Source organism: Euprymna scolopes, chromosome 16 (assembly GCF_053919585.1).
Source record: "Euprymna scolopes isolate OS-2025 chromosome 16, ASM5391958v1, whole genome shotgun sequence".
NCBI classification, from domain to species: Eukaryota; Metazoa; Mollusca; class Cephalopoda; order Sepiida; family Sepiolidae; genus Euprymna; species Euprymna scolopes.
Window position 1 is genome coordinate 55036401 of NC_136497.1, and position 13809 is coordinate 55050209.

A 13809-nucleotide genomic window follows, 5' to 3' on the forward strand; every position below is an offset into this window, starting at 1 on the left:
CTAAGCTCGAACCCCTGTCCCATCACTACAATGTTGCATTGCTGTGCTGTTTAACAAATATCTGCGACAAACCTGCTTAGCAACAAAATCTCGCCCCTTTACTGTTGAGATCCCTAGATGCCAGAAAGCTTTCTACTCTACTAATAGTTTCTTCCCTCGAGCAGCTAGACTTTGTAATTCCCTTTCTGATAACTGCTTTCCTGGCTTTAAAATGTAACATCTTAATCTTTCCTAGGCATGGTCCCAAACAGTAGTCCCATTATATAGGAGTGAACATAAGTAAAAACAAAATTAAAAATAACCAAAACAGAGAATAGTTTTTGTGCAAAAAAAAAAAATGCACTGCTGACAAGATTGCTGCTCCATCTCTGCCAACTGTTCACGATAACAAAAAAAATGGAAAAAAAATCGTAATCACGTAATTTTGGCGACGTTTATCATATATGAAAATTGAATCGGGAATTATAGATGACAGTAACCCATGTGAAAGCCCTCTCGGACGCGGACGATACGATACCTGTTGGAGCGTGGATTCTGAAGTGATTAATTTCAAATACCTATGATTTTATCTTGTACAATGGTAATTTATCAGAGTTATATAGTTTCTGTTAAAATACTTTTTTATAAAAAAGAAAATCAACGACTGGGGTTGCTTAACTACTAGACCGGACAGTCAACTTCAGTTATTTTCCAGGAATTATCTATCAGGAGAGTAGTGTCAAACCCTGTCTCCTTGTAGACGATCAGATAAAACAACAAACACAACAAACACAACCAGGACGGATCAACAACAATAAACACAACATGGCGTGGGCTGCACCCGTCTCCCTGGATCGGCGGACTTTTCTTATCGAAACAGAATAACCAGAAACCCTCGTCAAACCCTGTCTCCCTGTAGACGATCAGATCGAACTGCCGTGCTGTGAGCGTTGTTCTGGGTGACCAGAATAACTGTGGAACTTTTGGGGGGCATTCTATGATCGGAAACGCCTAACACAAACTCATTTACTGAGCTAACTTCGGTTCATAGCTCCATATAACCCTTGTCAGGTTATAATAAGATACTTCTCATTCTACACATATCCCTCTCTAATTTCTCTCTCTTCCTCTTCCTCTTTTTCTCTTTATTTCTCGCTCTCTCTCTCTCTCTCTATCTCTCTCTCTCGATCTTACCTCTTTCTATATATTCCCTACCTGTGGAACACAATACCATAAAACTGATTCTATCTTGACAATAACATAGTCGTTTCCAAGTTCAATGGTAACAAATGCTTCTTGCACTGTTCTCTTAAATAAAAAAAATCTGTTTATTCCACTCTTAGTTTTCATTCCTTTCGTAGTGTTATTCATTATTCAACCAACAATCTCGTTGACCCTTACATTCGCATATACTCTGAACCTTGATTATTGGTGATCCGTTAGTATAAATAAATAAAAAAGAAATGTCAAAAGCCATAAAGCACGTACTCGTAGACTACACCAACTTCACCCACACATGGAAAACATTCTACAGAGTATGTGTAGAACCAAATAAAACTTCCACAAATAAAGTTTCGTTCCTATTATCTGAGAAACACAATACCACGGGCCTCTTTTGAAGCTGTCTTTAACATAGTCGTTTTCAAGTCCAATGTTCACAAATACTTGTTGAGTCATTCTTTTAAATAATCGCATTATGCCCATTCAACCCGTTGTTTTTAATCAATTCATGGCATCCATGAACCTATATCCTCAAGGAATTTCGACGAAAGCCTTGATAAAATGGTGACCCATTAGTATATTTAAAAAAAAAATGAAAGCTTTTGTTACAGCTATGTTAAATATTGGGCAAGTATAATTTTATGGGTTTAGAATAGCAAGAAATATGGTTCAGTCAAGATCAGCTCGGTCTCATGTGTTGTTTATCGTCTGACTATCCCATTAGGCTTTAATCCTTGAGTAGTTTTTGACCTTGCTAAGTGATGACTCATTACTATTTAAAAATCTCCCTCCACCTCTTGCATGTCCAACTATTAATAATAAAACAAATCCATTACAAATTTTATATAAAAATTACTTTTAATTGAAAAAAAAATAGATATCAAAAACAAAAATCAGAAGAAAAAAAATCGAAAGATTCTTGATTGTCCAAAGTTGTGTGACTTTTATGAAACTAACTTCCAGTTGAAAATGATTCCGATAAATAATAGATGTAATTTGTATAAGATGTTCTTTTGATCACATTTTCTCTCTTCGTTTTTAATGGGTTTTGGTTGTTTGATATCTGACGACATAAAAAATAAACATTGTGAACAGGAATCCAGATAAAAATGTTAAACGAATATATCTTGAAAAAGTCACAATTAATTTACAATGACTAGTAAAATGTCACACTTAGTTTATAGTGACGGAAAAGTTCACATTTAATTTATAGCGATTGAAAAAAAATCGCAATCTATTTATGTAGTTTTAGGGAAAAGTCGCAATTAATTGATGGTGATTAAAAAAATGTCACAATTAACTTATATTGGCAGGAAAAATGCACAAGAAATATATAGTGTCCGGAAAAAGTCACAATTGATTTATAATGGCCAAAAAATGCCACGTTTATTGTTTTAAGGTTTTTGTTGATGCCTTATGGACTTAGAATATCAGGAAATAGGGTTCACTTAGAAAAAGTGAAAAATTGACACTCAATTTTTTTTTTATCAAAGACGCAGAAATAGTGATAACGTTTATCTGCGCCTTTTTTCCTGTGACATTCTGTTTACATGAATTCGAAAGAAATGACAGTGCCATGTGGATGTCCTGGGCCTTTTTTTATGCTGTTCTCCAAATCAGCTGACGAATAAGACGTACTTATCTATTCTGATATCATATTTCATCTTTTCTGTTCTCGATTAGTGAATATGAAATCCTTCTAGACTGAAGCAATTTTTATTTTTTTGTCTCAATCCAGATTACCCCTTTTGGGGGGGGGGGGGCTAAATTATTCACTATCTTAAAAATCGACCTTTCGTCAAACTTTGCCTTCGTGGAGAGGTAATATAAGAGAGACACTCAAAACGTTTCGTTCGAATAAAGACTGGCCATTTTTAGAAGCTGGAATTTCCTCTCATCAGAAACTGACCTTGTCTCTAACTCTGCCCTCACGGAAAGGATAGTAAATATGGAGTTATATTCTGTCACTTCAACTATTTACTTAATCGCAGCGGGGTCAGGCAGTTAGATGTGCAACCAAGTACGCAAACCATTTATTAGTAAAAAAAAAAAAAATCTTCATGGAGGTTAACACCATATTCGTAATGACTCAATCCGATATGTTCAGCGATAATCGGAAGTTAAAATAGATGCAGAGAAAAAAGATTATTTGAAATCCTTCCATCAGACGAATAGATTCACTTAACTATATAGATATGTATTTTTAAAAAGCCAGACTTCTTAAGGCGATAACAATGCAATTTGGCAGAAAACATTTATACAAGCCAAGAAACACAGATCAAATGACAGTACTGAAGAAAATAAATGTTAAATGTCGGGGCCAAGTCAGAATGCGAGAAAAATTATGTTTATGCATTTAAAGTGGTTTTGTGTTGTTTTCTAATATTTATAATACTTATTTACAAGGAATCATTTCGATTTAAAATCTGTTTAGTATACACATGTAAACGTGAGAAAAGCATGTTTGAAATATACCAATATTATCTAAATAAGTGAAATCAAAACAAGATATGGACCGAATTTTGACCTGATGCCGTGCGATTTGTTTTTTTAAGTTTACATCCATAATACTCAATGGATTTTAAATCGAAATGGTACCGATCGTGGCTTTTAATCTTTGCCCTACAGAATTTAATCATTTTTTTAATCAAATGTTTATTTGGCTAGTTGGTTGTTTTGTTTTACGCCGTATCAACCCTTTTAGGTTATTTAATGCCGAATCTAGTGATTTTGAAGAACAATTTTTTAATATTTGTTTTTTAAAGTCGGTTTTTATTAAACCCAAAGTTGGGACCCTAACAGATATTACCAGTCCTGGTCAGAGTAAACCTGGGAGCAATGGCAATTAAAGGGTGACTCCACACTTCCCAAAGCCTGCAAGCTGGGGTCTCACCATCGGATATAGATGAAGGACATATACAGGACCAAATGTTTATTTACCAACATAATGTGTCCAATCAGTATGGTGTCATATACCTCCTTTTCAGAAAAATATTTCCACTCATATCTCGAATATATATATATATATATATATATATATATATATATATATATATATATATATATATATATATTACTCTGTGGACCTTGCCTGCTTTCTTGCATCTTGTCTTCGATAATCGGCCAAATCTATCTTTTAAAAAGGAATAACGCGTGAATTTTTTAATATAATATATTATATATATATATATATATATATATATATATATATTATATATATATAGAGAGATTATATATATATATATATATATATATTATATATATTATATACATTATATATATATTTATCTTTTATATATATTATATATATATATATAGATTATATATATAAACTGTATATTATATATAAAATATATATATTATATATATTATATATAAACTATATATTATATATAAAATATATTATATATATTATATATAAACTATATATTATATATAAAAAATATATATTATATATATTATATATATATATTATAAATAAAAAATATATATTATATATATTATATATAATATATATTATATATATATTATAAATATTATATATATATTATAAATATTTTATATATTATAAATGTTATATATATATTATAAATATAATATATATATATTATAAATATTATATATATATTATACTATAATAGTGAAGCTACGCTATAATATATATATATATATATATATATATATTTATATATATATATAACAGTCAAGCTACGCTGAAGAGGAGTAGGGCTTCGAAAGAGCGTGTCCGTATATTACAGTTTATCAACACACACACACACACACACACACACACACACAGATATATATATATATATATATATATATATATATATATATATATATATATATATATATATATATACCTATGGGTGTGGCTCGGAAGCTAAGGAATGAGGGTGGAGAGTTTCGATTCTAGCTAATGGCACCCAAATTATCTATATATATATATATATATATATATATATATATATATATATATATATATATATATATATATAACACTATTAATACCATCCTTATTCCACACATTACGTTGGTAAATACAAATGTATTAAAAATTATTGAATTCTTCAATGTTGTCATTTAATCTGTTTGTATTGTCTCGATCAAACTTTTTTTTCTACAAATTTTCAATGGCACCGCATTCAACAATTCCGACTTCTTACAGTGTGCACGATGCTTCGGGCAACTTCAACCTTTTTATGTTTATTTTAATTGGATCTTCACGTGAGTTTCGTAAAAAAAATCTTGTGAAGTATTAAACACCCGCCAACGAACACCGTTTTTTTTTCTTACAACAAAACAAAATGGAGAATATCTTTTATACCTGTGATAAAACAATATCTTTCGACTAACAACGTTGTGCACTGGGATTTTATAAAATATAAATTTACAAGAAGCACTCGTGTTTTTTCGCCGATACATTCTTCAATTCTTTGATTCGTCAAATATTTATATATATACATAGATTGATAAGTATAAATATATTTATTTATTCATTCTGCTGCATTGTTTGCAGCGTGACGTCATAACTTGTTGATTGGTGGGAGAAAGGTGCTCGTCTGATCCGTGTCTGTTGTTTGTCCGTTTCTATCAACGCTTTGAGACTCTGGTTGGTTCCGGCCTGGAAAGACAAAACAGAAATGGGTTACTAGAATCTTAAAACTACATACACAATCTATTATCGTACTACATACTCAATTGAGTAGCGTTTGGTCCCTATGAACTTTTCCTCTCTACTTTAATAACACAAAATACACGATAACACATACTGGGATTGAGTCATGTTTTAAAGCAAAACTTTTTTTGTTTTTTATTATTATTATTATTGTTGTTGTTGTTGTTGTAGTAGTAGTAGTAGTAGTAGTAGTAATTAACTGAGATTTATAATTAACTGAACCAGACTCTCTCTCTCTATTAGGTTTTCTCTTTCTCTCTCGCTGTGTTGCATTCAACCATTCTCTACTATTTCTTAATGTCTCTGTAAGCATTAAGAGAAAAAAACGACTTTCAGCAACGCCTAATAATGTGCATATGCGTTTCGATACGTACCACAAACACGCGTGTAAATTAGATGGCAAAAATAAGTCTTTCTATATAATAATAATAACTAGCGGGACCTGTGGAAATTCCACAGGGGACTCATTCAGACGTACTATATTGATGTTGGCATTCTGTAGATGTTAAGTGTAAATGGAGATGCCCTGATATTATTGTAGCTCTTTTGTTAACACTGCAAAAGTATTTATCTAAGCTAGCACGAACGCCCGACAAAGCCCAGTCGTAAATTACGCTTAAATATGACATTTTAATTCTTGCCGGTTTCGTATATATTATTATAGAGTTAATGTTCTATCGATTTTTATATGCTATGAAGTTGCGATTTAAAAAATAAAAAAATATATATCCATATGACTTGAGTGCGTTAGCTTGAAACCAAAACTTAGGAAGAATTCTTGATAAAATTATGTATAAAAAATAGATTACTTTAGTGCCATCAGCTATAATCGAAATCGAAACCAAAACTTATGAAGAATTCTTGGTAAAATTATTTATTACAAGGAATAGAAGTACATAACAATTAAACGACTCGGATTCCCAATTCCAGCGAAGACCAATGGTCGCTACCAACGAGAACTCAATGGTAAACGGATGTTGCGATAATGCGAACTAATTTACAAAAGTTATCGAAAGAGATGGTGTGTACTAGAAATCTGGAGAGACTTGTTATCACTCAGACACGAGGGAACATCATAGGTTGTTCTCAAAGAGAAATCTTTGATAATGACCTGCGTGACTACTCCTCGCGAGTAAATGTAAATAATAATAATAATAATAATAATAATAATAATAATAATAATAATAATAATAATAATAATAATAATAATAATAATAATAACTGTTTTCATTTTGGATGTTATTCCTACATCATTTAGGTCGATGTAAACTCCAACCTTCTTGTGTCTTATCAAACGTGTGAATCTGTATGGAATTTCGGGCTGAACTATTTATTTATTTCACAGGGGTAAATTATTCTCATACTGTCAGCCATGATCGGATAGAAGTTTTAAGCTATTAAAATTGTTATTAGTATGGTCTGTACTGACGGTTGAACTTTCAGCCTCGATGGGGCTGTCATTTAGAAATGGTTAGTATTTATAACTGTATCCATTGATAGAAGAAGAAGAAGAAGAAGAAGAAGAGGAATAATAATAATAATAATAATAATAATAATAATAATAATATTAATAATAATAATAACAACAACAACAACAACAACAACAACAATAACGATATAGAAGTAAAAAAATTTTTGTTATGAAAGAAGAATTTCTTAACAGACTACTAGTATTACCCGACCTTGGTCGGGGGTTGATTTAATGCAATTTTTATGCTTACTGTCTGTATCTTTGGTAAATTCAATTTTTTTTTTTTTTGTAATCCTAAAATTATTTTAGTTAATTTTAGTTATATTGACACCTTACTGATCAATGTAGCTTCCACATAGTGCATGCAACGTGCCAGCCACAGTCTAATTTCTCTGATTTGTCCCTCTTAGCAGCTATTCTTCCAGCTGAAAACCAACTATGTTGGTGAGTGTTTGGGAGCCATGATTTCTTTAACTGTATGTGAAAGAAACCATAGGATGAACATCAACTATCTATTCGTTGTAAGAATTTATGTGGTTGTCGCTGTATAGTTTTACGATTAGTAAACTGTGGCAAAAAATTCTTTACATTATGTTGCCAGGAATACTACTTGTGCTTGGTTGTTAAGGCCTATGTTTTGTTAAACCGACATCTAAGAAACTTCTGAATCACATTTTCACTAAATATATGTGTAGACTGTTTTGAAATTTCTTCAGGATCAGGTGCTTGTTCAATGGACGTTCAAAAACAGAAAAATAATTTACTGTTGCACTGCTAAGATCTTATTTCACATCCAACACAATTGTTTAGGGTTGCTCATAATGAATCTAATTATGAGTTTGCAACGAAATAAAGACGAAAGAATTATAAGGACCGAATGCTTCTGAATATATTTAAAGGCACTCTGCGTTTTGCCAAATTCACATTTTTACTCTGTTTATTCGGTTTCAATTTTTGTTATGAAAAAAACATTTGTTAACAGATATATGACAGTTTATGGATTGTTTTAAATTTAAATTAAAGTAGAAAAACACATTGTGGCAGGAAGTGGAAAACCGAAAATTCAGATGATGCATCCGTTTTTTTTTTGTTTTTTTTTTTTTTGTAAAGTGTAAACAATACGTATTAGACGTCGATTGATAAAGATGTTCAAAATTTCGGTTTCTTTTGATAATTTTAAAGATATTCAAGGGGATATAAGTTGGGCACATACACGCCATTTGAAAATTGAACTATATCAGATCTGCATTAAATATTATCCATTGTCGTTAGACACCAATTAAGCAAGACTCCCTGCATTTCAATTTCTTTTAATAAACCTTTAAGCTAAAGCCTTAATGTTTAAACATCTTCTTGATTTTGTAATAGATTTTAATCAAAATTGTAATAAGGATTCTGGACACAATGTTTAGTATCGTTATATTTTTATTATAATCTTCGTAATGGGGATAAAAAAAATGGTGCAAAATTGTTCTGCTCGAGAAATTAATTTGGCGTGCCCTATGAAAGATATTCTTCTAGTATTCATAAATGTGTACATGTTTATATATTGCTATGTATAAGATTCACTCCTTAATTAATTAACCAATCATTACGAATGTTGGAAAAGTTGCTAGGCATGAGGGATCATAATATGGACAATATTTACTTTAATTTATTTTTAATGGGGCAAAAAGAGAGAAGAAACCCTTTGTGATAATTCAGATGCTTTCAATTTTTGTGCAATTTTTACAATAATAAATATTCCTCAAATTTCATTTGAGTAAGAATATAGTAAGGAGTTTGTAAGGAGCATTTCAATAAGTGTCAAATTTGAAATTTTAAATATTTAGATTTCATTGAATTTGATTCAAGGTTGGTTGGTTGGTTGGTTGTTTTATGGCATATTAACCCTTTTCAGGTTATTCAATGCCAAACCCAGTGATTTTAAAGAAAAATTTTATTAATAGAATATATACATATTTTTTTTTCAAGTCGGTTTGTATCTAATCCATAGTTGAGACCCTAACAAGTACTACCACTTCGGGTCAGAGTGGACCTGGGAGCAATGGCAATTAAAGGGTGGCTCCACGCTCCCCAAAACCCGCAAGCTGGGACCTGACCATCGAAGATAGTTTAAGGTCATATCCAGGACCTTGATTCAAGGTCATAAGATACCAATTAAACACGATTCAGTAAAGATCCCTTAATATTAAGCCTTAAATTTTAGACATTTTCTAGAATAAAAATTGTATAATGGATTTGGTCAAAATTGGAAAAAGGATTCTAGACATAAGGTATGGTAGCATTATATCTTGACTCTACAATTCATAAGTAGGCATGAAGGTGATCAAAAATGTCTCGTTACGGGAACTGATCACGCTTATCCGAAAACGGATATGTCTCTAATACCTAAAACTAATGAACAAATCATTATTTATGGAATATATATTCTAGGAAATCCATTCATTTTACTCTTCAGTGTGGTTCAGACGCAACCATTTGATTGATGGCAAGAATTAAAATATCGGACCACAGTTATCAGACTCTGATATATTTCCCTTATCCGAACATAATGGTTGTTAATAGTAGGATAAATATATATATATATATATATATATATATATATATATATATAGACTCACACACACACTCCTATAAATTTTTTTTTTTTTTTTTTGTGTATTTATATTCATGTTAAAAACTGTGTTTTCTATTTATTTAAAAAAAGAAAATACAACTTTGTTATTTATGGGTCGTGAAATTGCATTCACCTGCAAACGATCTAGCTAATTTGCATAATCTTTAAAACATTCATTTTGATTAATTCCCTATTAACTTTTTTGGTTTTCTCATGGGATGATCATCTTTAGTTAATAATTACATGTAATTATATTCATGCAGATATTCTACATTATTTACACTTTCGTAATATTTGTGTAAAAAGGTTATAGTAAACACAAACCTCTTTCTATATATATTTATATATGCGTATATATATATTTGTTTTAAAAAATTGCTTACCATCTCCTCTGGCAGTTTTAGGCCTACAGACATGAAACTTAATATATAGGGTATTCGAACCCATGCGAAATTTTATATTAAGGTTTTAGTCGGAGAAAACCGGTGCAAAAATGTGAAAATTAAAGAAATAAAATTTGCCAGATGAAGGTTGAACGACGGCATTACGAATATGCATGTGTAACGTAATAGCTATTGTTTCATGTTGGTTCAAATTTTTAGCCTTACAGCAAACATGTCTTCATAACTCAGTCATTAACGTCAAAGAAAAAAGTAAATCGTAAGCTAAACGTTTTGGTTTTGATTCTCCCTGGTAGCGCACGAGTCATTCGTTTTTTTTTTTTGTTTTTTTTTTTTAATTTTTAAATCATTATTATATATTGGGTCGAATATAATATAATAATAAATATGAAGTCTACATTAATCAAAATGTCATATTTAAGCGTATTTTACGATCGGGCAATGCCGGGCGACCTGCTAGTATATAAGTATAGATCATCCACAGTTTCGTTGTTATTCGGTGTGGCTTAGACACGACTAGTTCCTATCGAATGATTATTATAATTAATTCAAAAATACATTTTGAACCCTCGAGAACCGTCCTTAAATGTCTGCTGGCTTCGTCACTCGTTTTTTGGGATGCCCAATACCATAAGAGGTTAGCCCGTAATTTGGCCTGATTTGATAGGAAACAAGTTCACTTCTTTAAAAAAAACAACATTTTATTCAACTTGTCGATATGTTCAATGTGATAAGATTTAAAAGAATCGAAGCTCGGACGAACTGTTTATTTTAGAACGCTTTCCGATCTGACATTAGTTTTGTTTTATCAAAACTTACTCTTCTACGTTACTCCTAAATTCTCTTTTCTTGCACCTGTATCTTACTTCCAATTTCGCTATGCTTACGTCTGTACGTTGCTTATTTTTTTTTGTTTCCCTCCCCCCTTTTGCTACTGTACGTTACCCAAAATTCCTTCTTACATCTGTACGTGCTTTCAATTTCTATTCCCTTACATGTGTTCGTAGCTTCCAAGTCCTATCCCTTACATTCGAACGTTGCTTCCAATTTCTTGTTCGTTACATGTGTACGTGGCTTCCAAGTTCTGTTTCCTTACATCTGAGCGTTGCTTTCAATTTCTATTTCCTTTACATCTGTACGTTGATTCCTATTTCTATTTAATTTACGTCTGTACGTTGCTTCCAATTTCTATTTTCTTCCATCTGTACGTTGCTTTCAAGTTCTATTTCCTTATATCTGTACGTTGCTTTCAATTTCTATTTCTTTACATCTGTACGTTGCCTACAATTTCTATTTTCTTCCATCTGTACGTTGCTTCCAATTTCTATTTCATTTACATCTGTACGTTGCTTACAATTTCTATTTTCTTCCATCTGTACGTTGCTTCCAATTTCTATTTAATTTACATCTGTACGTTGCTTTCAAGTTCTATTTCTTTATATCTGTACGTTGCTTCCAATTTCTAATTCTTTACATCTGTACGTTGCTTCCAATTTCTAATTCTTTACGTCTGTACATTGCTTCCAATTTCTATTTCTTTACATCTGTACGTTGTTTCTAATTTCTATTTAATTTACATCTGTACTTTGCTTCCAATTTCTATTTCTTTACACCTGTACGTTGTTTTCAATGTCTGTACGTTGCTTTCAATCTCTATTTTCTTACATCCGCGCATTGCTTCCAATTTCTATTTTCTTACATGTGTGCGTTGCTTTCAATTTTTATTTTCTAGACATTCTAGACACCGATTATATAGTTTAGGAGATGGGATATAATATGTAATACCGTCTCTGGCAGATGCCATTGACAAACTTCTTCCATTCCTTCTTGTTCAAGGATTGATTGCCACCTTATCTGCTCTTGAGACTTTCGTGTCAATGAATGGCGAAATCTATCAATCGCAGGAGAGAAAATTGGTTCAGAATGGAAAAGACCGAGTAAAAAGTCCCCTTACATTTTTTTAGTTTTTCTTTGGCGTCCCAGTTTAAGTAAGGTAAACGTCTTTCTGGCACGTTGTGCTTATTGTCGACCTTTCTTGTTGTTTTCATCGCATCTCTATCAAGATGTTTGGTAAAATTGTCAGCTTTCCCTAGAAAGAAAGAAATTGTATTTCCGGTAAATACAGGGTGTCTATAAAAAATGTACACATGTTCTCACATTTCAAATGACGATAAAATCTTTATTTAGGAACATAAGCGTGAAAGGGAACAGCTTCGAATACAGGAGACAAACGTTCAAATTGATGTGCATTATTGTCCAGGCAACATTGATAACAGTTAAAGTGTGAGTACATTTTTGTGACACCCTGTATTTTATACTAGCATACTAGTCTCTAGTTCTAGATAAACAGTGATGTTTTTTTTTTCTTGTATATTTAATGATTTGAAAATATTTCATTGAAAAACGGTGCAATTTAAACATTTGTTTTATTTTTTATTTTTTTTTTGTATTTTTTTTTTTTTGTGTGGAGGAAATAGAATGACGTTTGCTACTTAAAATGAATTAACTTTAAACTCCTCGGCCTAAGGTTTGCAGGGAACTTAACTTAGAACAGATACATTGAGAGCATTGCCAGGTCCGCTGCGAGGAAGGCGGGCTCTCTCTACTGTGCTAGAAAGTTACTTCCACCTGAACGTATCCTGTACCTCTATAAGGCCACCATTCACCCGTGTATGGAGTATTGTTGTCACATTTGGGCTGGTACATCTGCTGCTAGTCTCACTCTTAGAAAGGGTTCAAAAGAGAGTCGCCAACCTGATAGGTCCTGAACTGTCATCTAAGCTTCAACCTCTGTCCCATCAATGAAATGTTGTGTCCCTTTACCTATTCTACGAGCATTTAATGGTGAATGCTCCGACGAACTACAAGCACTTGTACCCCCTCGACGTAAATACCCCGACAAGCAGCAAAATCCCACCCCTACACAGTAGAAATCCCTAGATGTAAGAAAACCTTTTACTTCAATAGTTTTTTCCCCAGGACTGCTAGACTGTGGAACTCCCTTCCGGGATTCTGCTTTCCCAACTGTACTGACATGCAGAAGTTTAAGTGTAATGCGGACAGACATCTTGCTGCTCAACTCCTTACATAGTATCCCTGCAACTTATGTCCCCGATAGTAGCCTCCTACATCAAAGTGGCACTGTGCCTTGTTTGGGTTGAAATTGGAATTAAAAAAAAAATAGAAAGAAAAGAAATAAGCAAGAAATCTTTTCTTTGTATTATAATAGTAGTTTTTTTTATTCCACAGTTAAATGCATTCATAAACAGACAAACAAGTCTTGGGCTTCAGTGGTTGATACGCCGAACTCTTTCACTTCTATTCGAATAAACAACAGGTTCAACCTCTGCCTCATCAATGAAATGCATTCATAAACAGACAAACAAGTCTTGGACTTCAGTGGTTGATACACCGAACTCGTTCACTTCTATTCGAATAA

The 13809-nt window shown here is 32.0% G+C and overlaps 1 protein-coding gene across 13 annotated transcripts in view; it reads right to left on the bottom strand.

Annotated features, from left to right (window-relative positions):
* Positions 1-5556: 5556 nt before the first annotated feature.
* LOC145295967 (dual specificity tyrosine-phosphorylation-regulated kinase 4-like) overlaps positions 5557-13809 on the bottom strand; it is a 436432-nt gene continuing 428179 nt past the window's right edge. For 8 of the 13 annotated variants that reach the window (XM_080141888.1, XM_080141884.1, XM_080141893.1 and 5 more), the window contains 2 exons: positions 12325-12459; positions 5557-5824 (listed from right to left, as the gene is read on the bottom strand). In XM_080141888.1, the coding sequence (XP_079998014.1) occupies positions 5727-5824; positions 12325-12459 (233 nt within the window). In that variant the 3' untranslated portion in view covers positions 5557-5726. The remainder of the gene's footprint in view (positions 5825-12324; positions 12460-13809) is intronic. The other 5 variants (XM_080141891.1, XM_080141887.1, XM_080141886.1 and 2 more) reach the window with 1 other exon arrangement.